At 36.2% G+C, this 23,633-nt stretch overlaps 5 protein-coding genes across 6 annotated transcripts; 4 read left to right on the plus strand and 1 right to left on the minus strand.

Annotated features, from left to right (window-relative positions):
• The first annotated feature begins 1,966 nt into the window (after positions 1-1,966).
• Positions 1,967-11,404, plus strand: LOC9320000 (myosin-13). Of its 2 annotated transcripts, none has more exons than XM_021032205.1 (38): positions 1,967-2,167; positions 2,576-2,701; positions 2,820-2,963; positions 3,049-3,194; positions 3,287-3,443; positions 3,560-3,618; positions 3,720-3,879; positions 4,166-4,315; positions 4,392-4,525; positions 4,641-4,787; positions 4,898-4,999; positions 5,320-5,377; positions 5,464-5,565; positions 5,663-5,700; positions 5,783-5,909; positions 6,008-6,178; positions 6,262-6,393; positions 6,486-6,595; positions 6,676-6,736; positions 6,860-7,037; positions 7,137-7,330; positions 7,477-7,596; positions 7,862-7,960; positions 8,079-8,291; positions 8,398-8,537; positions 8,637-8,748; positions 8,912-9,007; positions 9,103-9,273; positions 9,359-9,502; positions 9,598-9,759; positions 9,843-9,953; positions 10,032-10,102; positions 10,185-10,284; positions 10,366-10,422; positions 10,537-10,593; positions 10,683-10,763; positions 10,859-10,923; positions 11,027-11,404. In XM_021032205.1, the coding sequence occupies exons 1-38, from the start codon at positions 2,165-2,167 to the stop codon at positions 11,142-11,144; spliced, it is 4,416 nt and encodes a 1,471-aa protein (XP_020887864.1). In that variant the 5' UTR covers positions 1,967-2,164; the 3' UTR covers positions 11,145-11,404. The 2 variants fall into 2 exon arrangements, with proteins under 2 accessions (XP_020887864.1, XP_020887865.1); XM_021032206.1 differs by having other exon boundaries at positions 8,924-9,007.
• A 337-nt stretch (positions 11,405-11,741) lies between these two features.
• On the plus strand, positions 11,742-14,528 carry LOC9320001 (zinc finger CCCH domain-containing protein 21). The gene is made up of 8 exons (XM_002883888.2): positions 11,742-12,196; positions 12,364-12,448; positions 12,538-12,678; positions 12,774-12,865; positions 13,457-13,648; positions 13,742-13,872; positions 13,965-14,067; positions 14,141-14,528. Exons 1-8 carry the CDS (start codon positions 12,026-12,028, stop codon positions 14,342-14,344), a joined length of 1,119 nt encoding a protein of 372 aa, XP_002883934.1. The 5' UTR covers positions 11,742-12,025; the 3' UTR covers positions 14,345-14,528.
• A 1,056-nt stretch (positions 14,529-15,584) lies between these two features.
• Positions 15,585-17,355, plus strand: LOC9320002 (monothiol glutaredoxin-S12, chloroplastic). Its single transcript, XM_021031334.1, has 5 exons — positions 15,585-15,919; positions 16,071-16,144; positions 16,660-16,734; positions 16,914-16,940; positions 17,106-17,355. The coding sequence occupies exons 1-5, from the start codon at positions 15,645-15,647 to the stop codon at positions 17,180-17,182; spliced, it is 528 nt and encodes a 175-aa protein (XP_020886993.1). The 5' UTR covers positions 15,585-15,644; the 3' UTR covers positions 17,183-17,355.
• A 74-nt stretch (positions 17,356-17,429) lies between these two features.
• Positions 17,430-18,521, minus strand: LOC9320003 (photosystem I reaction center subunit IV B, chloroplastic). Its single transcript, XM_002885945.2, has 3 exons — positions 18,191-18,521; positions 17,722-17,787; positions 17,430-17,653 (listed from the first exon to the last, which is right to left on the minus strand). Exons 1-3 carry the CDS (start codon positions 18,449-18,451, stop codon positions 17,549-17,551), a joined length of 432 nt encoding a protein of 143 aa, XP_002885991.1. The 5' UTR covers positions 18,452-18,521; the 3' UTR covers positions 17,430-17,548.
• A 121-nt stretch (positions 18,522-18,642) lies between these two features.
• LOC9322058 lies at positions 18,643-21,519 on the plus strand. Its single transcript, XM_002883890.2, has 8 exons — positions 18,643-18,920; positions 18,989-19,066; positions 19,158-19,301; positions 19,407-19,529; positions 19,676-19,762; positions 19,866-19,971; positions 20,048-20,105; positions 20,183-21,519. The coding sequence occupies exons 1-8, from the start codon at positions 18,815-18,817 to the stop codon at positions 21,206-21,208; spliced, it is 1,728 nt and encodes a 575-aa protein (XP_002883936.1). The 5' UTR covers positions 18,643-18,814; the 3' UTR covers positions 21,209-21,519.
• The last annotated feature ends 2,114 nt before the right edge of the window (positions 21,520-23,633 follow it).

Genomic DNA, 23,633 nt, shown 5'->3' on the forward strand with positions numbered 1-23,633 from the left:
TTTTTAATAATAGTATTGTACCACACATAATTATAATTATATATTAAATAAAACTTAAACCTTGAATACAAAACTAGAATTTATCATGCACTTATTATGAAATTAATAAAATCAAAAACTATAAAACAACAAAAATAAGGTATAAACGTGTTATTTTCACTATAATAACATCATTTATTTTTCAATATAAATTTACAATTTGTAATTAAAAAAATATCAGCCTTTGTTGTTGCACATGTATATGTCACTGTAATATGAAAAAAAAGGCTAAGTAAATTAAAAATATATATATATATAATCAAACTTCTCTTATTTGTCATAAGTTTAATTTGTTAAAAGAGTTTATAAAATATTTGTCGTGTTTTCCTTACTACTCTTATTTACATCTATATCTTGCCCCATCCGTGATTAGACGAGCGTCACGAGCCTAAGAGTTGTGTTCGGGCGGGTCAACCGTTAAAGTATCGGTCCGAACTATTCAATTTGTAAACGAACAAAAGTCAACATGGTGACACGTGGCGTTCTTTTATTAGTTAATAATAAATTTTACAACGATAACCTTTATTTATTAATGGTTAGTGGCTGTCAAAAAAAAAAAAATTTATTAATGGTTAGTTAGCAAATTTACAACATTTTTTTTTTTTTTTTTTTTAAAAAATCATGTTCTCGAATTAGAAGATTTTAATTATAAATTTCCTAGAACTGTTTACGGAAAAATGCCAAAAAGTTTCACATGATAAGGGGTTTGCGATTAAATAAAAGAATAGACACAAAGTTTACAATTCAAAAGGACCTCACAACAGTTGTTGTAATAAGTTTCCTAATTTCGTGGACATATTATAAATTTATAAGTATAAAACGTGGAAGGTTTATGTAGGCAAATGGTTTAAGTTAAACCACTAATTAACCAGACACTTTGGCACCTGATGTTCAATCTTCTTCTGCTCAATAATCAAATCAAAATTAAAATGTATGGCTTCCTAACTTTCTATGTACAGTATGTGTAGAGGAACAATATTTGAATAAAACTATTATATAAGACACTTATTTATGATTATTGGAAATGAATGGACAAACTTTCTACAGAAATTGTTATTCAATAAATTTAAATCAGATAAATACAAAATTAACTAATTAGTTACACATAGTTTTCTTTATTAGTAAAGAAAAATTTAACTCAATTTAATGCTAATAAAGTAGAAAATCAACATAAAATTAACAAGCACCTCTTCACCATTAGTTGTTTGTTAACTTTATCTTAAAAGTAATTTTTCACTATTATTAACATATATTTTAAAATAACTTGAGTGTTTTTATTTTATTTAAATCATGAATAAATGATAAAATAAATAATCTAAATTAAGTCATTTAAATAGAACTTTCCAATGGGATAATATATTTTCTTTTTAACAAACATTGTCTAATACATACATTTCCTTTAAATCAAGTCACATGTTATCATTTCATTGGTCCATTGAGATTTTTTACTAAAATATTTATTTAAACATTATGACATAAATAAAATTTCTCTTCTAATTAAGCATTTACAAATGTCTAATTAGTCTAAAATTATGTGAATATGACGTTTCACATAGAGTTTAGTTTAGAGACAATAACTTGATAAGTTAGAGTGTAAAAGGGAAAAGTTATCAACTTTAAGTAAAAGAAGCAAAAGATGGTAAAAGAATTAGATATTTTCGGATTTGTTAAATTTGGATTTTCCCATTTTTATTTCCAGAAAATAACAAAAGTGATTAGAATCAAAATGGGTTATTTTTGGAATTTACTGTTAATTAATGCTAAATTAGCCTTAATTACTTTACTCTAGAAAAACTAATTTATTCACTGAAGTAGAAAGAGAGAAGAAATTAAAAGAAAACAGAAAAAATAGGTGAAAAATATAAAAGATGAAGATTTATGATTTCTTCATTAGTTTTTTTTTTTTTCTTCTATAAATTTGCTCAAAGGGTTTTAATTTAAAGCTTTCACACATATCTCTCAAACTCTATAAGATACAAATCTCTTTCTTTCTCTGAGAATCTATTCTTTGCATTCACACTCTTGAGTCATATAGAACTCGTCTCTAGCTCAAGCAAGTGAATGATTCTTTGTTGCTACAGGATTCTATCTCTTGGGTTTCTGATTTGATTCATCTCCGGTGAAAATGGTACTTGTAATTTTCTGGGTTTATCACCGTTTCAATACCATTTGAGCGTTTCTTTCGTTTTGTTTTTTACTTTTTTTTGTTGTTGTTTCAAACGGCAAATGTGTTAACTTTTGTTGGTGCAGAATTGAATGATCTTCTTTTGAGTTTTTCTTCCAAATTTTGTGTGTTTGCTTCTTCTGGGCTTCATTTAATTATGCTCTGTTGTTTATACAGAGATTGAACAATGGTCTTTAAGGTTTCATCATTTGTTGCTTTCATGGTTATTATTAAATTCTCTTTATTCAGAAACCAAAGTTTGTGGGGTCTTAGTTCTTGGACTATTGAATGCTGTTTGTGTCCTCTCACATAGTTTGAAGTTTTTATATTTCCTAATGGTAGTATGTATTTGATTTGTTGGTTGTTCTTCAGGCTTGTTCTACAGTTAAAGTTGGCTCAATTGTTTGGGTGCAAGATCTGGAGGAGGCATGGATAGATGGTGAAGTTGTTGAGGTTAATGGAGAAGATATAAAGGTCAAATGTACCTCAGGGAAGACGGTATGTATAACCAAATTTAGATGTACTTGACTATGCTTAAGGATGGAATCTGTATATGTTTGTCCCTGATATGTTAATGGGTTTGTTTCTCATAACTTTCTGTTGAATTTTTTTTCAGGTTGTTGTCAAAGGTTCAAACACATATCCAAAAGATATGGAAGCTCCACCTTCTGGAGTGGACGATATGACAACGCTAGCGTATTTACATGAACCAGGAGTCCTACAAAATTTGAAATCAAGATATTATATAGACGAAATATATGTGAGCTTCCTTCTGTTCGCTGGTTTTTCTTTTTCTTTTTGCTCTGTAAGATTGGCCTAAAAATTGCTTTCTTTTTGCTTACTAGACTTATACAGGAAATATTTTGATTGCGGTAAACCCATTTAAACAACTACCGGATCTTTACAATGACCATATGATGGCACAATATAAAGGAGCCGCGTTGGGAGAATTGAGTCCCCATCCGTTTGCAGTTGCAGATGCAGCTTACAGGTGCTTGCCATTCAACTTTGAACTCTTGTTCCATTCATCATTGGTTGATTCCTGTTTGACATTTTTGGTTTCTTGTTTTCTGTTGGGTCTAGACAAATGATTAATGAGGGAATTAGTCAATCAATCTTGGTAAGTGGTGAAAGTGGAGCAGGGAAGACTGAGACTGCTAAAATGCTTATGAAATATCTGGCGAAAATGGGAGGTCGAGCTGTTTCTGACAGAAGGACTGTCGAAGATCAAGTTTTGGAGGTAACTAATGGCAAAGATTTTATTATAGACCTTGTGGATTGTCAAAGACTGGATTTGTAGAGTTTAGTAAAAGATCATTCTTTGACATGAATGGTTTATGTTTTCTTTGTGAGCAGTCCAATCCTGTTTTAGAAGCATTTGGAAATGCAAAAACCGTCAAGAACAACAATTCAAGGTGAATGTAACACAGACACACATGCACACAAACTCACAATTTTTCATCACTTAACATTCATTGACCAAATATTTCATCACTTTTTCATTATCATGCTGCAGTCGATTTGGTAAATTCGTTGAGATTCAGTTCGATCAAAGGGGAAAGATATCAGGAGCTGCTATCAGAACGTATTTGCTAGAGAGATCACGGGTTTGTCAAGTGTCAGATCCCGAGAGAAACTATCACTGTTTTTACATGCTTTGTGCTGCACCGCCAGAGGTACATATGGCTTTTCTTTCTTTTCTAACATGCCAAGAGTTGTCAGAGATTCTTCTATCTGGAAGCTTCAATATTTGATATATCCATCAATCATCAGGATACACTATTCACGAACAACTATTTTGATAAATATTAAAAAAATTCCATTTATCTTCAGTCTCTTGTATCCTTGTTCCCATTTACTGAAAGTTTGAAAACTGCATTGAAATTTGGCAGTGTTTTCTAAGCCCAAATCTCTGAAAACTATTGTCCTGATGCTTCTCATTTTCCTTTCATTATTTGACAGGACAAAAGAAAACTAAAGTTGAACGATCCAACAGAATTCCGTTATCTGAATCAATCTCATTGTATTAAGTTAGAGGGGGTGGATGATTCGAAGGAGTATACTAAAACCCGAGAAGCAATGGGCATTGTTGGGATAAGTTTAGAGGAGCAGGTAGTTTTCTTACCCTTCTCTTAGTAAAAATGGTGATATTAGTGTATGAGTGTATTTGATATCACTTTCTTTTCAGGAAGCTATATTTCAAGTTGTGGCAGCTATTCTTCATCTAGGTAACATAGAATTTGCAATAGGAGAAGAACCAGACTCCTCAGTTCCAACTGATGAGTCTAAGAAACACCTGAAGATTGCGGCTGAGCTTTTCATGTGTGTAACTAACTGAGTTGAATTTTAATGTTAAATGCACCCTTTCTGATACTTGGTTTATCGAATATGTGACAATGTGAAAATAACTCATTCCTGATTCCATGAATTTCTGCAGGTGTGATGAGCAGGCACTGGAAGATTCTCTTTGTAAACGTGTAATGGTGACACCTGAAGAAACAATTTCCAGATGTCTGGATCCAAATTCTGCGGCACTCAGCAGAGATGCCTTGGCAAAATTTGTCTACTCAAGATTGTTTGATTGGTATATATATATAGTATTTCATATAATTTCTTGCAGCTGGATGATTCTCTTACTTGTTTCCAAAAGTTACTTTCAATACTGTTTGCTAACTTTTTTTATTGCTCTTGTAGGATCGTAAACAAGATCAATAATTCAATTGGGCAAGATCCTGACTCAAAACACATGATCGGAGTGCTGGATATATATGGGTTTGAGAGTTTTAAGACAAACAGGTGCTTAATCGGTATGCCTTATGTTTGGTTAATGCAATGAAACCGGTTTAGTGAAATACGATGGAACAAAGGCTCACATGAAACATCAGGCACATGCCATGAATCTCTTGTTTTGGAATGGGGTACTAAAGTCACTATTCTCATTGGTATTACTGTATATCAAGTAAATGGAAAATGGGAGACTTTTGACTTTTGGAATCCTTTATTCATAAGACAGTGTTTGCTTTTGTTAAGAATATTTTCATTCTGATATGGAAGAAAGGTGAAAATTTTCAAGTGCATGTTGCTTTTGATGCATACTAATGCATGGTTTTTTTCAGTTTCGAGCAATTTTGCATCAATTTGACAAACGAGAAACTTCAGCAACATTTTACTAAGGTTTGTCTGAGGCCTGCTCCTTCTTCTGATAGTGTCTTTTTATTCAGCCTTACTCCTTTCTTATCCATGACACTTTTTCTGGGCAGCACGTCTTGAAAATGGAACAAGACGAGTACAAGAAAGAAGAAATTGAGTGGAGCCACATTAATTTCCCAGATAATCGAGATGTTTTGGAACTTATTGAGAAGGTAACCAGTTTCACTACGATTTACCTGCGCGCTCTTAGTGTATAGTTTCCATTTTAAGTCAAACTCGCATGTTCATCATTGTCTTCTTACGTTTCAGAAACGTGGTGGTATTATCGCTCTTCTGGACGAGGCTTGGTAAGCCTAAGAGCTTAAATTGCTATTATTCCGCATATCTTGTCTCTCCTTTGATTTGAAGTTGTATACCTGTATCTTGCAGCATGTTCCCAAGATCAACACATAAAACATTTTCTCAGAAGCTGTACGAAACATTGAAAGATAACGAGTACTTTAGCAAGCCAAAATTATCTCGAACTGACTTCACAATTTGCCACTATGCTGGTGATGTGAGTAAAATACCTGTTTTAGCATTTATAAAATGCAATCATGTCCTGAAATACGAGTTGTTTATATATATCCTAAAAATATTGAGTTATCTTTTCAGGTCACTTATCAGACCGAGCAGTTTCTGGAAAAGAACAAAGATTATGTTGTTGCTGAGCATCAGGCTCTGCTAGGTGCTTCTATGTGCACTTTTATTGCAGATCTATTTCCTCCTCTAATGGAAGATGCTAACAAACAGTCAAAGTTCTCTTCTATAGCTTCACAATTTAAGGTGCCGTTAAATGAGATAGTTTCTATGTAAAAATCGCTCGTTCCATCACAGGATTACTAAATTCACTGTCTTACTTTATGCAGCAACAATTGGCATCATTGATTGAAGGTCTTAGTACTACTGAGCCTCACTATATTCGTTGCGTGAAGCCCAATAATCTCCTGAAGCCTTCTATCTTTGAGAACCAAAATAGTCTGCAACAGCTACGTTGTGGGGTGAGATTTACTTACATTTTTGGTTTGTCTGTGCACATTTGCTTGTTATTATTCTTTGCGAGTTTAAAAATACCGTGTAAGCATAATTTTAGGGTGTGATGGAGACAATCAGGGTTTGTCGTGCTGGATATCCTACACGAAAACATTTTGATGAATTCCTGGACAGATTTGGTATCCTAGCTCCTTCTACTTTGGATAAGAGGTTTGCCTCTCTCAATTCAGAGGTTGAAAGCTTACCCAATACTGTATTGAAATTTCTGACTTTTGGCTTGTTCCTATTAGTTCTGATGAGAAAGCAGCGTGCAAGAAACTTCTGGAGACAGTTGGACTCCAAGAATACCAGGTACTTATATTGTACACATCATGTTGAATACTTTTCTGAGCAGCCAAGTTTGGGAATTTGATGAATCCTTTGTTTGATTTATCCTGATTTTATGTGGAGCTTAATATGTTCTTGTTTTCACAGATTGGAAAGACAAAGGTTTTCCTCAAGGCTGGGCAGATGGCTGTGTTAGATGATCGGAGAACTGAGGTATTAGGAAGAGCAGCCTGCATTATCCAGTGGAAATTCCGCTCCTACCTGACCCGCCAAAGCTTTATTATGCTCCGCAACGCTGCAATAAATATACAGGCTGCGTACAGAGGTATCTAAAAGTTGTAGAGAATATAAGTTAACTTAACCATTCAGACGAATAAATGTGACTGTTTCATTTATTATCTGCTTTGTTATCCATCATTAACAGGTCAAGTTGCTCGATATAGATTTGAGAACTTGCGCAGAGAAGCTGCTGCTTTGAAGATCCAGAGAGCTTTGCGGATCCACCTTGATAGGAAGAGGTCTTACATTGAAGCTGTTGTTACAGTTCAGTCAGGTTTGCGCGGTATGGCTGCTCGTGTCGTACTACGAAGGAAGACCAAGGCCACAACTGTGATTCAGGTGGAGAAATCTTTTTTTAGTGGAAAAATTAATGGAACAAAAAATGTCGCTTCATTTGTCTTTTCATCTTTGAGCTTCGCAGGCTTTTCTCATTCGTCAAAATCTCTTCTAGACTCTGATTTTTAATTTTTCATTGCATATACCAGAGCCATTGCCGTAGACTCCAGGCCGAGTTGCACTACAAGAAGCTGAAAAAAGCAGCAATTACGACACAAAGTGCATGGAGAGCAAGGCTAGCCCGTAAAGAACTGCGAAAGCTTAAGACGGTGTGCTTTTCTACCTCTCACTTCTGTCTGTATCTGTTTATTTTTTACGTTACATTCTAAGCATTTCACATGGAAATTGTTACACCTGAGATAATGTTTGGTCTTTTGATGAGTTTAAACAATGGGATTAGATGAGTTTACATGATGTAACTAGCAGCTGGAAATTGCCCTTTCCATTTGATTGTCTTGAACACAGAGACGGAACATGCACGCTTTTTCCCAAAAATGAAAAGCTGCAGCAATGATGCCTTCATATTTCCTGCAGGCTGCAAGGGAAACTGGAGCCCTTCAAGCTGCCAAGAGTAAGCTTGAGAAGCAAGTGGAAGAACTCACATGGAGACTGCAGCTAGAGAAACGCATGAGGGTCAGATAAAACACAGCTCTTTATCTTTTTCGGTTTTTCACCCATCCTCAAACGTTTTCTTTTCTCTTGATTCTGATTCAACACATCCTTCACCTCTTTTGTGGCTTTTACATTGTAGGTGGACGTGGAAGAAAGTAGAGCCCAAGAAAACGCAGAACTGCAATTAGCATTGGAAGAAATACAACTCCAGTTCGAGGAAACCAAAGTGTCGCTCTTAAAGGAAGTGGAAGCTGCGAAAAAGACTGCAGAAACTGTTCCTGTAGTAAAGGAGGTTCCTGTTGTTGACACCGAGCTAATGGAGAAACTCACAAGTGAAAACGAAAAACTCAAGGTAGAGAGTTTGCCTATTATATATTTGTCTTTTGCTTCTTACTAAGGATTTCAAAGCTGTGGAAAACAAAGAAATATTTAAAATTTCATTTCTCTTTCATATGCAGTCCCTGGTAAGTTCGCTGGAGCAGAAGATTGATGAAACAGAGAAAAAATTTGAGGAGACAAAGAAAATTAGTGAGGAGAGGCTGAAGAAGGCTTTAGACGCTGAAAACAAAATTGATAATTTGAAGACCGCCATGCACAAGTATGCACTATTGGTCTTTTGACTATTGAATTTCCTCAGAGATATTAAGGCTTTCTTTATCCACTGACAGTCAACATATGTGCTTTTTCTCCATTGCAGTCTTGAAGAGAAATTAAAGGAGGTGAAATTTGAGAATAACTTTTTGAAGGAATCTGTCTTAACCACTCCTGTTAAGACAGCATCAGGACGATTCCTTTCTACTCCATTAAAGGTAGACATGCCCAGAGAAATATTTGGATGTCTACATCTGACTCTCTCAATCATCCTAATTATAATATTGCTCTTATTTTGTGCAGTACTTGTAAATTATGTCTTTCCTTTTCTGTCTACTTTTATTTGAAGTTCTGCTCCATTTCTTAATATATCTATAAAAGCCGTCTTTGCAGGGAGCGGAGTTTACAACACCGCCAAGGATACAAGAATCAGGATCTGACACTAAGTCAAGGGGATCCCATACTGATCCTCAACATGTATGTTGTTTCGTTAAATTACTCTTTTATGTGCCTCTCATCTTTAGTATATCCCCTCTTTGGTTGAAGAGAGATTTGTTGTTTTTTTCGAAAAGGAGGATGTCGATGCCCTTATCAACTCTGTCACAAAGAATGTTGGATTCAGCCAGGGGAAGCCTGTAGCGGCATTTACCATCTACAAATGTCTTCTTCATTGGAAATCCTTTGAAGCAGAAAGAACCAATGTCTTTGATCGTCTCGTTCAAATGATTGGTTCTGCTATAAAGGTACTAAAATGAGATGCTGTCTTGTCTACGTCTGTATAAATCTGGTTATTATCAGAGTTGAATGATTAGTGATTCTTATTATCAGGATGAAGATAACGACACAAATTTGGCATATTGGTTATCTAATACGTCAACCTTATTATTCATGCTCCAACAAAGTCTGAAATCTGGTGGAACCGGGGCCACTCCACTTCGACATTCACCTTCCTTAGTCCGATGGATGACCAAGGTAAATATACTCTTCTTTTTTTTTTTTTTTTAATAATCTTGTGTTGATGAGTTTCTGCTCCAAAAACTAAACAATCCTTACCTTATATTTTACAGGGTTTCCGTTCTCCAGCGGCTGAAGCTATACGACCAGTTGATGCCAAGGATCCAGCTTTGCATTTCAAGCAGCAACTTGAAGCATATGTTGAAAAGATTTCTGGAATCATTTGGGATAACCTGAAAAAGGAGTTGAACACTGTCCTTGCTCTCTGCATCCAGGTGCTATGATCCACAATGCTTCTCTACTTTCATCTTTCCTTTGTATGTATGTGTTGTAAGCTGACATGAGAGAATCTTTCTAGGCACCAAAAACATTTAAGGGGAATGCGCTAATATCTATAACCACTGCTAAATACTGGCAAGACATTATTGAAGGCCTCGATGCACTGCTAAGCACACTAAAAGAGAGCTTTGTATGTGAAACTCGTTTCCACTCACTGCTCTTATCTTTCTAAATGTCAAGAAATTCTTATAACTTATTATTGTTACAGGTTCCTCCGGTTCTTATCCAAAAGATATTCTCTCAGGCTTTCTCACTCATCAATGTCCAACTATGTAACAGGTGAGAAATTGTTATTGTCTATATGAAATATGCATCTCTATGATAAGCAGACTCTAATCGACTTCGTCTTTCATATATGCAGCCTTGTCACGCGTCCAGATAACTGTTCATTTATCAATGGAGAATATCTAAAATCTGGTTTAGAAAAGTTAGAGAAATGGTGCTCCGAAACAAAAGAAGAGGTATTCCCAAGTACAGTTTCCTTTCTCTTCTTTCTTTATCGTCAATTGGGTTTATACATAACACAATATCTCTTCTGATAGTATGCTGGCTCATCCTGGGACGAACTCAAGCATACCAGACAAGCTGTTGGATTCTTGGTATGTTTGAAATTAGGAAATGTCGTTTAAGCAAATTAACTTAAACTTTACTTGAATCTAAGTAAGAGTTTGCGTTTCTCACGTATTTCCCCCTTGCATTTGCGTCTACAACAGCTCATCCATAAGAAATACAACATCTCATACGATGAGATTGCAAATGATCTGTGTCCAGTAAGTCTCTCTATCAACCAACTCTTTTAGCGATAACTTGGTGAACTTTGACATTGTGATTATGCTTACACCAGTTTTCCTTCTCTCAGAACCTTCAAATACAGCAGCATTTTAAACTGTGTACTCTGTACAAGGATGAAATCTACAACACAAAGAGTGTTTCCCAAGATGTAAGCTTTCTGAGAAAATAGTTCTCTTCTCTTGACATATATTCTCTTTAAGATCATCTGCTCTAGTAGTTTAATGCTCGCTCATCAATCAATAGGTAATTGCAAGCATGACAGGAGTTATGACAGACAGCAGCGACTTCTTGTTAAAAGAGGATTCTAGGTAAGTGTGGCTTTGCATCTATCTTTTGCTTCGATGATTCAAAGTCATGATGAACTTTTTCTTACTAGAAACTAACAAAACCGTTCGTTTTGGCAACTCGCAGCAACATCATTTCCTTCTCGATCGATGACTTATGTAGTTCAATGCAAGATAAGGACTTTGCCCAAGTGAAACCTGCTGAAGAACTTCTGGAAAATCCATCTTTCGTTTTCTTACAATAGTAATTCAGAGAAACCAAAACTGCCACCCTTCAAGAACACCATCCAAAAACATGAAGAAGAATCTCAGAGAAAATAGCTGCGAAGAAATTTTTAGATTCGCCGATTTGTTTATTTGTTTATCAATGTAATTCTCTAATCATCCCAGAGATTTCATAAAGAGTATATATGTTGTTTTGCTGGGAGTAAACAAAAAGAGACAAGCTTGGCTAATTGGTTTGTTCTTGTTGGTGTTGTGCAGTCTTTCTCTCTTTTTTTGTTTATGTTATGGTTTGTACAAAAGGAAAAAAAGTTAATAGAAAAAAATGCATAATTGTTTTTTTTTTTTTTTTTAATTTGACATTTTCTGTCTTTATTTGTTTTCATACTTCCTACTGCATTTTTTCATTCTTCAGATTTGGAAATCTCATCACATTCACAAATGTATGTTCACTCTTTTCACCAAAAAAAAATGTTTGTTCACTCTAGTCCGACGATGAGCGGATGAATGACCTAAAGTTGGGCCTTAAATATGACTATAAATGGGCCTTAAGGTAGGCCCATTTATATAAAGGTGAGCCCAACAATAGTAAAAGCTAGTGTTTGTATCAGTAGACAAATGGCTGCTAATATCAGGCAAATGTTGTACCTTTGTCTCATCTCCTATTATCTTCGATCGGTAATTTTCTCATTAGGGTCTCTCTGTTTCTGGGCAATTTTTCTGAATCTCCGCCGTTTTGCTTCAATACAGATTTCTGGGATTTCTTCGTTTTCTACCGGTTTTCTTTTTCACTCAGAACCTTAGAAACCCTAATTTTGATACATTAACCTTCCATCGATCCGTGTACATTAAAAAAGTTTGCTTTTTTTTTTTCTTTTCTATTATCGATTCAACGTGTTTGAAGATGCCTCCAAAGCAACAACCAAAGGCTGATTTGGCGAAGAAGCAGAAACAAGTGGAAGACAAAACTTTCGGATTGAAAAACAAGAACAAGAGCAAGAATGTTCAGAAGTATGTTCAGAGTCTCAAGCAATCTGTGCAGCCTAAACCCGATGCAACTAAAGCTGCAGCTAAGGTACACCCTTGAATCTTGAAATGGGTTTTGAGCTTTCTTGATGGATTTGAAGTTAGTTCGATAGTAGAGTTAGATGTTTTGAATATGTCTAATGAGTGAGTGTGAGAGACAAATCTTTTTTGAATAAGTTCTTACAAAAAAAAATGTTTTTTTTTTGGTGAGGACAGAAAAAGAAAGAGGAAGAGAAAGCGAGAGAACAGGAATTGAATGAGTTGTTCAAGGTAGCTATTAGTCAGCCGAAAGTTCCTGTAGGTATGTATGTTGTTGTTGATACTGTTTCTCTGGTTTGTTCACTTCTGTTTCGATAGTATTTATTGAATACGGTGTGTGGTTTTTGGCAGGTGTGGATCCAAAGTCTATACTGTGTGAGTTTTTCAAGGCCGGGCAGTGTCAAAAGGGATTCAAGTGCAAATTTTCTCACGATTTGAACATTCAAAGGAAGGGTGAGAAGATTGATATTTACAGCGATACGCGTGATGAAGGTAAAAGTGCTTGTGTGGCACAATGTGTCTTATATTTCCACCCCTTTGGTCCTTTGGATGATGGACTTATTTTGCTTTTGTTTATATGGCTTTAGATGGAGATATGGATGAGTGGGATCAAGAGACCCTTGAAAAGGTTGTGGAATCAAAGAAAAATGAATATAATCAGAATAAGCCAACAGATATCGTAAGTTGTTTCTCTTATTTTCTGTTTCTCAGACTTTTTGTTGTATACTTGCCGGGACATGCTGCTTGAGGGCTTCCTGTTTCATAAACACATGCTTATCAGTAGCTTTTCTCTTTTTTAATGCACTGTGCAAAAGTCTGAACTGGTTTGTGTTCAAATTTACAGCCTTTAACGTTTATTATGTGAACTGATGCATTAGTTTTGGTTGCATTTGCTCGTTTTGTTGTGATAAAGTTTTAGCTGATATGGATTCACCTTATGATGTGCTTCCTTTAGCTAATAGCACGGTTCATCTTGGGAGCCATTAGGGTCTAAGATGTTATTTTGCCTCCCGTTGTTCCCTTGTGTTTTTCTGCTCGTTTGGATCATGCTCACATGAACTCATGCTTTTGGTGATGATAGTGCTAATCATAATTTGAAAATAATTTTTTCTTAACTATATAGTTAGCTAATTCTATGCTAAAAGAAGTAATATCCCTGCGTGTTATCTCAATATATCATCTTACATAAACCTATCCTAAACACATGAATTATTTGTCTCGCTGAGTTTATTGACTTGTAATTGTTTTTGTGTTTAATGATATATAATAGGTTTGCAAGTATTTTCTGGATGCCGTGGAAAAGAAACAGTATGGGTGGTTCTGGTCATGCCCCAATGGTGGCAAAGAGTGTCATTACAGACACGCGCTTCCTCCTGGATATGTCCTTAAATCTCAAATGAAAGCCCTCTTGGAAGAGGAGTCATCGAAGAAGCTGGCAGTTGAGGACGAAATCGAAAACGAGGTTTAATACCCTTCTGGTTTCCCAATCCGGTCATAGCTGCTAGGACCGTGTACTTGATTTTTGAGACCCATGTTTTCTTGTTCTATGTTTCAGCGTGCAAAACTGCAAACCGCAACACAAATGACTCCTGCACTATTTATGGAATGGAAGAGGAAGAAAATAGCTGAGAGAGATGCCGGTTTGGCTGCTTCTCAAGCGGAGAGAGCTAAGAACGACCGTATGAGGTAATCCCATTCATCATTCTGTTCCATACCCATCCAATGTGACTCTGTTTTGTCCTTGTAAGCTGATCCATTGTGTGGATTTGTAACCTCAGTGGTCGGGAGCTGTTTCTGTCCAATGCAAGCTTGTTTGTGGATGATGCTGAGGCTTGTGAAGAATACGAGAGGGAAAGAGAGCAGGAAGAGACTGAACAAAAGGTGAGCTCTCTCTCACTCACCATTTAAACCAACCAAGTCATGTTAATGGAATCTTGAGTTTTTTGCTTTTCAGGCAAAGAACAAAGAAACGGAGGCAGGGACAAGCAAGAGTAGTGGTGATGCTGAACAGAGTTCGAAAGAAGTCAATGAAGAAGAAGAAGAAGATGAAGACGATGATGATGATGACCTAGACATGGATGAGCTGGATGAATTGGAAGCAAGCTTGTCGAAAACATCGATCCAGATTCGTGAGCCAAACAATGAAGGGTCATCTTGAGATGAAAAATGGTCTAAGAGAAAGAGGTGGAGGAGGAGAGAAAGCACATGTTTTGTTTTGTGTACTTTCAATAGATTGGATTTTGCAGACACAAATCCCAATTTGGGATGTTGAATAATCTCTGTTACTGTTTTAAAGTCTTAAATGTCTCATCAAAGAACTAGTAGTATCTTTTTCTCCTATCCTCTTCATCTTTTTTTTGTTGTTGTTTATGTTACATGATATATACTGTGTAAAAGTCTAAACTTATTCGATGAAATACTACAAAAATCTTTTAAAAAAACCTAGGCCTGGACAAATAACCTAAACCGAATGTATCAAATCAAAACCGAAGCAAAAAGAACCAAGCGAACCGAAAATTTGAAAATATCCGAATGGATACTAAATTCTATAACCGAAAGAATTGTAATCGAAATCGGTACCGAACCGAAATATTTCGGATAGCCGAAAATACTCGAGATACAATTATATTTTCAAAAATATTAGTTATTTATAGACAAATAATCAAAAATACTTGAAAATATATATAAGATATGTAAAAATACTCGAAAATAACCGAAAAATATCCGAAAATATCCAAAGCAAAATAACCGAATGGGTACTAAACTTTTAAACCGAAAGAACCGGAATCTAACCGAAATTTCAAAATACCCAAATGAAAACTAAATTTTAGAATCGAAAGAACCGAAATCGAATGGAACCGAACCGATAACCGATCGCCGAGGACTAAAAAAAACATATTGAGTTTTATTGGTATTTAACACTAAAAATATCGCTGATATAAAATGGGAACAAATTCTCAGGGGCTCCTCAAGCTCCAAATTTTGTCTCAAATACTCCTCAATGGTAGAAAGACAAAATTACCCTTAATGAGGGTTGATTTCGGGTGATAAAGGTTAAATACAATTAAATCGGTAAGTGTTCAACGAAAAACACAATAGCTCAGTGGTTGCGAGCTCCATGCGCACGCGCGCGCCCCCAGGGTTCGAATCCTTTTATACGGGTTGTAACTGGTACAACTAGGGAATATTCGGGTACAACTAAGTTGTGGTACAACTAAGGTCTGGTACAACTAGGTGGTACAACTAAGGTCTGGTACAATTAGGAGGTGGTACAACTAGGATACCAGTTGTACCACCTATACCTAGTAAAGGGGTAGTTATGTGGATTAGAGGAGAGTATGTAGATTAATTCTTTGACTCTGATGAGCAATTGAGATTAGTCTCCTATAAAATGAGGTAAAAGAGTTTGAGGGCAAAATAAAAAAAGAAAGCACATCCTATTCCATCGGAAAATCGCCATGGTAGCCGCATCAGTTAACCTCGCAAACATGACATGGACGTCGGTAAATTCAAATCCAGCAATCTCTTTCTCCATGTTAAGCGGAATCAGAAGCTTGGGCATGTTACCTTTGAGGAGATGTCTAAAGCCGACAGTAATCGGAATCGCGTCGTGGCCACCACAACGTTGTTCTTCTGTTAGGGCCATGTCTTCATTCGGATCGACATTGGAGGAGACTGTTAAAACGACTGTGGCAGAGAACCCTGTCGTTGTTTACTCCAAAACCTATTGCTCGTAGGTTCACACTTGTTTATATTATAAATCACAATGCTTTTTTGTTCAATTAGAGTAATGGGTTTTGTTTATAGATGACCTAGTTTGATTTCCCGATATCAATATTGGTACTTTTGCTTAAATTTGAAATGGGTTTGTTCTTGTGGTGAAGATACTCGTCTGAAGTGAAGTCCTTGTTCAAGAGTCTTCAAGTTGAGCCACTGGTTGTTGAATTGGATGAACTCGGTATGCTTACATCACTGCAGGAAATGTTTGTTACAAGTACCTACCTATTGTTTCAACATTTATATACTAGATGAAGTTGATACTTGTTTCTTGTTCGTCTTCCGGTTGATTTGGTTTCTTCATGTTTCTGGATTAGATTGTGATGGAGGATTGATGGTTAGGAATGTCCCTTGATTACATTTTGGAGTTTCTGTTACAAAAATTAGTTCGAGTAGTTTTGATTGGACAAAAGATTGGCTTGTTGATGAAGAATCAACGTGGTTAGGGTAGTACATCTAATGGCTTAAACCTTAGATATTGAAGATACACTTGCCTTCCTTTGGATCTTTGACTGTATCTTTCTGTTTCTTACAAACTGTTATCCAATTGCTATCTTTTTAGTAATCTTATCTCGTTTCAAGATTTGGTGACTTTCCATAAACATTTGTTCTTTCTTGTCTTGTTTAGTTTTTCTGGGTAAATCATCTCTGCCTTCATGATATTGGTCTGAAACATTTACAAATGTTTTGGTCCAGGTTCAGAGGGGCCGCAGCTACAAAATGTGTTGGAGAAAATTACTGGACAATACACTGTTCCTAATGTTTTCATCGGTTAGTTCTTTCATCATTTGCGTCTGTTACTAACTACACTCTGATAATTTTTCTTGATTCTTTGCCTGAAAACAAAACATTCTCAAACACAAAACTGCGATCAAATCTTAGCCATTGCATTTGCTATGACCATCACTTAACAAATCTGATTTTGATATCATGTTTTTGTTCATGACTAGGAGGCAAGCACATTGGTGGCTGCTCAGGTACACTCTCTCTTCCTCTCTTACCTCAACACCCAGATTTTTCTATCTCATTATGTAAATGAGATTTTCTTTGTGTATATTGGCACCAAGATAGTACTCAAGATCTTGCTCGATGTCTTGTGATTTTTCTGGTAACTTGATCTGCATATCATTATTGTTGAACAGATACATTGCAGCTGTACAATAAAGGAGAGCTGGAGGCAATGTTAGCAGAAGCCAATGGAAAAACCGGTCAGACCTAGAGATTTTTACTGATGAAACTGGTTGGTGATTTCTTCATGTTTCCTTATTAAAGTCGAGATGATTGGTGTTTGAATTCACTGTCTATATAGAGATTTTCAATAAGAATCATGTGTTTCTTTCTACGTGGTACGTAATAAACAGTCAGTGAGTCAGGCCGGGTTCTGTTACTAAACCGGAGTTGCTAAGTTTGATCAACAGTACTTGCCACTTGGAATTTGCAATCGATTTTCGGTGGCTAAATGCATATTGGAAATCGATCTTGAGATTGTAAAAGATAGAGATGAATTGTTGGTAAACTTTTTGGTACATACGGTTTTGTTCAAGATTACAAACAGACTAACTGGTTCAGAGATAAACCATGTCTCTCATTTTACTTCTTCGACCTCGTCCAATGCGTAGTTGTTGGTCGATATATTCGCGTAATTCACCTTCGAGAACCGAACCACAACCGGATATCGAGTCTTCGGGTCCTGTCAATTTAAACCGGAGTGTAAGATGAAACGAAATCGAATGTAAACTTGGAAAATAGATGCATTACCTGATCAACGGCCACAACTGATCCAACGTTTTTGTACCAGTAGGATTCTTTCCTTAGAATCTTGACCTGTAAGTCCCCAAAATTGTATACAAATTTCACATTAGCCCCAACCCCATAGCTCTTAAGATGCCCTAAAATAGACACAGAACTTATTGATGACACCCAATTTGGCTGAAATATTAGTCCAATCTTCTCTAATAACATCTAATCAAACTTGAATTTTCTTCTACCACAAGGATTATTATTTCCTTATAATGATCTACAGGGGCCAAAACTTCATATAAGTTTCACATTAACCCCATAATTATAAAATTATTCTAAATAGTCCAAACTTGTCTATCAATTAACTCAAAATTTCGAAGTAGAAACATGCATCATAGATTTTTTTTTTTTTTTTTTTTTTTTTTTTTTTTTTTTTTGACAGCTCATGCATCATAGATTATGTATGGATAAGTGAAGAAGAGGTGACCTTGGATCCTCTCTTTGGGCCAATCGGAGGAGGTTTAGGTTTCGCGGCAGGAGCTTCCGCCGGAGCAGCGGTGGTGGAAGAACCCTCCGATGAGGCGGTTGCCGGAGATGCATCTTCCGCCGCTCTGACTACTAGCCTCGAACCGAAGCTTCTCATCGGCAAGAAAGACACAACGGTGGCGCTCTTTGAAGAACCGCCGCCTACTGCAGCCGGGGCGTTGGTCGTCAGAATAAATCCGGTAGCTGCTGACGTCATCGCCATCTGTGTGTGATTGTTGGCAGTTGTGTGTGTGATCCGAAAAGGCTAAGCAAAAAAAAAAAAAAGAGAAAATGAAGACAAAAAGCTTTAGATTGTTTGGGGTTAAAACGAATCGTTTTCACCACTTGTGATATGACACGTGTGATCACATATCAGTATCATCTGGATAATGTGATGACGTGGTAACCTTTAAAAATGAAATACTTAATTCGAGCAAAGAATCTATAATTAGGGTTAATTGATTTTGCCGCCAAAATTCATTTCTCTATCTTCTCCGATTTCAAATTCTTATGAATCGCCATGGACGCGTTATGTGAAATCTCACCTTCCGCCACGATTCTGTAGAACGATATCAGATACTCGGTGATGAGAAGAAGGAATCAGCGAACGAAAGCGGACGAAACCCTAAAGAAGACCGATCCACAAATCGGATTCAAGTTTACTGATCCTTGGAGCTCTCGAGCAAATTCAGGTAATTTCAAATCCTCGATTTCGATTTCGTGAGTGTGTATGTTTGAATTTTGTATCCTTCTGGTTTAGATTTGAAACGCAGGAGAAGGGTGAGTTTCGACGATGTTGATCATCGGAGTCCCTTGAACGAATATCAGGCCGGAGGATGTAAGTGTTCGCGTCTAGTTCACCTGAATAAGCTTAGATTTTTTAGAATGTTGAATTTGATTGTAAATCGCCTGGTATTGGTTTTTTGCAGCGATTGATGCCAAGACCTCGGAGTTTGCGTTCTTTAACAAGTTAAAGTCTGGTTTTGGTCACTGCTCTGAATCCTATGATTCTAAACCATCAAATAAAGTTCAGAAAATTCCTAAAATCTTCGAATCTAGAGTCAAGCCAGTAGGTAAAAATCCACAAAGGGTTTTTTTGAGCTTTTTCTTTGTGATGATGGTGATAGTGTCTGCTTGGCTTTCCCCTGGATTTTCATCTCTACTGTTTCATAAACCAGAACATGCAGGAACGGACTGCGACGATAATGATAGATCCAAGAGCTATAGCTTCTCCACACCCATTCATAGTGCCAGACGTGGGTCGTCTATGTCACATGCCAACTTGACTCAGAGGGATAGAGGTTGTGCCACATGATATATATATGATCTCTTGTCTCTCATCAAGATGCATGTGTCAATTTTGTTTCCATTACATGTTTATACTCTCTTACAGGTATTTGGGAAGTAGTGATCCATAAACATTCTTCTGATTTCTTTTTTTTTTTAGGAAGAGATAATGGGAAATCTTCTTCATCATTCAGTGGAGATAAGGACACAGTTCCAAGTGGTAACAACCTGAGATCTGGAAGTGGAGGTACATTTTTGATATCCTAGTTCTTAGATTGATCTACATTTCAAAGATGCAAAACATACTAGTCAAAAATTAAGAGAGATAATTTTGTTGTTTGAATTATCAGGAATCAGTGAAGAGAAAGGAGATATATTCTCTGTGAAGAGAAAGAAACTGCATCATTTGGTCAAAGATACATGGTTTTCTGAAATCCCTGAGCTTACCTCAAACGGGTACGAAATAGTTGTTAATCTATCTTAATCTCAATACTTGTTTCTATAATGCACTCAGAAAATAATCATTTTTCAGGCATGATTTAGTTTCTATACTCCTAACTCGGCTGTTCCCTAGTACGGAGGAGACACAGGTAAGCTTGATAGAATCCCTGAGTACTTGTCAATTGCTTATCTTGATCAATCCTAAGCACTTTTTATTTCATCTCAGCCTTCTAGGTTTTCCAAGGAGAGGACGGATAGAGTTAAAAGAAGAACGTTTGTTGATTCTCCTGGCTCAAAGTTTCTCAAGAGGTCTTATGAAAGCTATACAGAAGTTGACCACAGTCTGCAAATGGATAGGGACAGATTGATCTCTTGGCAGGGATGGCTGGAAAATAACATTACCCCGAGGCTGCAGTATCCAACAGGTCATGTTCAGAGCAGTTTCATCCCAAGAGATCCCGAAGAGATTAGCTTTCCCATCTTATATCCTAAGGAATCGGTTTATCAACCTCTACTGTTGAAACAGAAGGCGTGTCTGTCGCTTCCTTTTGAAGAAAATTTTGACTGTTCTCCCATATCTAGCCTCCATTTTAGAAACTACAAGCCTCTTTCAATGGATTATCACAGAGGAGAAACTGGATACAGCTCAGAGGACTTATCACACGAACATAGAGAGCCTTCATCGGCATTACTTCTCGAGTGGAATACTGAAACCGCAAGCACCAGAAAGACAGATGATTTTCCACTTAGTTATCGCACAAGACTCATCACGTATCCAACTGCATCATCCTCATCTTTGACAGATAATCCATGGAACTCTGACTTTTCTTCATCCCATGATTTGGTTACGAAAGAGCTGTACCCTTTACCTCTGCTCTCTCATTACACTTCAGGCAGTTTCCTCTTACCAGCAACGAACCATGCCAGCCATTTTGAGCATGATGAACTCGAGAGGTATATTATTGGTGACGAAGACGTGGTTGCTGCAAACCAGAATCTCCACACATCTCACCGCACAAATAGCTCAGATTGTTTAACAAGAGACTACATAAACTATCATAATCTTTCAAACTCTCCTGTGGATCATTGTCCTTTTAAAGTCCCTGGATGTGAAATAGTATCCTTTCCATTTTCCAGCATCAGCAATTCAAATATGTTGGAAGCGTCAAGTCCTAGACAGAGTGATCGTTTTAAGTCTCATGACTGGATCCCCTCTCAGTTTCAGTCACCTCAAGTTTGGATTGATTCATAGAGTGGCTATGAGCTTAAGGCAGCAAAAGAAGAACTACTTGAACCGAGTTTGATTGCCACAGGTCAGCATCACTCTTACTTACTAACACTGATTTTTGAAGATTGTGTGGCATGTCATAGTTCTGCACTCCTTTAAGTAACACATTTATGTTAGAAGACATAGGAATCGATAGTATCAGATCTTGTCCGAACTACATTACTGATGAATTGATTGAAAGAGGTGTAGATGAACGATATGAATCAAACCAACATAGACTGATTATATGGTTGAGATGTTAAAAGATCTTTATACCAAAGTTATTCATGGGGACATTAGTAATTGGTCACCATTCTTGACAATTTCTTTGTTTTTGTTCTCTGTTTTTTGATGAACCTCTTAGACCCTTCTCAACTACACCGAAGTAGTTGGAACTCATTTTCTTAAAAAAAAAAATCACTAAGAAGATTGAGAAAGGTGGTATTTAAAAAAATGAATAATAGGAGGAATGTAATATGTAAATGCAGATATATATGGTTGGTTCTTTAATAATTGCTTTTCCCTATTCAATTTAATTTGATGGTACTTTTATTTCACATCAATTATCATTACTCTCCCCAATAAATATTGTAATTATGAATTCTTTTGTGTGTATGGTCAGCTGAAAATCTGTAGTGTTTAAAGTTGTGTCCATTGGAAATTGATTTTTAGACTGAACTAATTAATAGACAATATTACTTGGCTTACACAATTTGGTTCGACAAAATTTATTTTAGTCATGTAGATCACAATGCATATTCAAAAACAAGAAGCTTCAGGTTCCTAAACTAAAACTTCTTAAGCCTCTGCAAAAGAAATTCTCGAGTGCAATATGTTTCTTGCTTTGACAAAACTGATCCGAGACACTTAGAACCATCTTTAATGTTTATGATTTTGTCGCAACAATCTTCAATATTCAAACTAAGAGAAGAATAGTAACGCATTATCCCAAAAACAAAACAAACTATATAGAAATTATAAGTACAACAAAAACAGCTAGTTTCTTAACCCAACTTCGTGTGAATGTACCACCACATCATTACCATCTTCTCGTTTGCTGACAACTTCCTGACCCGAATCAGTTAATTTATATTTATTTCTTATAGTTATACTCTTAATTTTCATAAATACAAACACCCTATAACCAAAAATAACAGTTAGTTTGACCAAGAGGACATAGAATTGGGTCAAAAAGTTAGCTCCTACTTAATGCAACGGAACCGAAATTCTACGAACCGGTTGAATAGTTGAAAGTTTGATGGCCGTTTGGTTATAAAACCCGGTTCGACGTGATGTGAAGTCTAACCAGAGAAACGAGAATCAAAGCGTGGATATGTGTCCACGTTGTCTACACTCTATATTGCTATTATGCTATAGAAGGTTTTATAGTTTTTAATACTTTGGGATATATATGTTTGGCTGTTATCTTTGGGAGAATAGCAAAAAGTTTTCTTATCGAAATGTTAAGACTTAAGAGTCTTTAAGGGCATGACTGGTTTAAACGCAGCGGTTGCAGTTGCGGGAGTTTGCGGAAGCGGGCGGTTGCGGTTGCGGGAGTTTGCGGAAGCGGGCGGTTGCGGTTTCAAGCGTTACCAAGCGTTTTGAACGACTGGTTTAGCGTTTGAAAATGGATGCGTTTGCGGAAGTTTTATGACTGGTAAACCAGCGGGTGCGGTAGCAGTTAAATAAAAAAATAAAAAATATTACAAAAAAAAAGAAATAAAAACACCAATATATTATTATGATAATATTAGAAAAATTGAACATGCTTAATAATTAAAACCATAAATAAAGTACTAAATAATTATTCAAAAATAAAGAAATTTTATAATAAGATAGTACTTTATGTTGGGTTAACACCAAAAATTGTATCAAGTAATGGGACAAACTGTAAATAACGTTGAATTCAATCAAAAAGCAAATAATTTTCTATTCGAGAAAACAAATCGAAACATATATTCAATCAAAAAGAAAAGCAATATATAATGAAAATAAAAAAATATTCAAATTGATTTTCATCAGTTTGGGTGGAAGACATTGAGAAAATAAGGTTTTAGAATATTGATTAGGGTTTCTGATGAGAACGTGATACAAAGATGAAAGATATATATAAGATTAATATATTTTATAATAATTATAAGTAAACGTTTGAATTTTTTTTTTTTTTTTTTTAAATCCAACCGCACCGCCCGCAACCGCAAACGCTTGCGGGAAGGAGCTTTTGAAATTCAGCGATTTCGAACAGTTTGAAGCGGTACGGAGCGGTTTCTATGATTGGTACCAACCGCTAACAACCGCAACCGACCGCTAGCAACCGCTAGGAGGATGCTAGCGGAAGAACCAATCAAGCCCTAAGTGTTGTAGATACAGAGGGATCCCTAGATACAGATAGGATATCAGAAAAAAAAAA

Source organism: Arabidopsis lyrata (genome assembly GCF_000004255.2).
Source record: "Arabidopsis lyrata subsp. lyrata unplaced genomic scaffold ARALYscaffold_3, whole genome shotgun sequence".
Taxonomy (NCBI): domain Eukaryota; kingdom Viridiplantae; phylum Streptophyta; class Magnoliopsida; order Brassicales; family Brassicaceae; genus Arabidopsis; species Arabidopsis lyrata.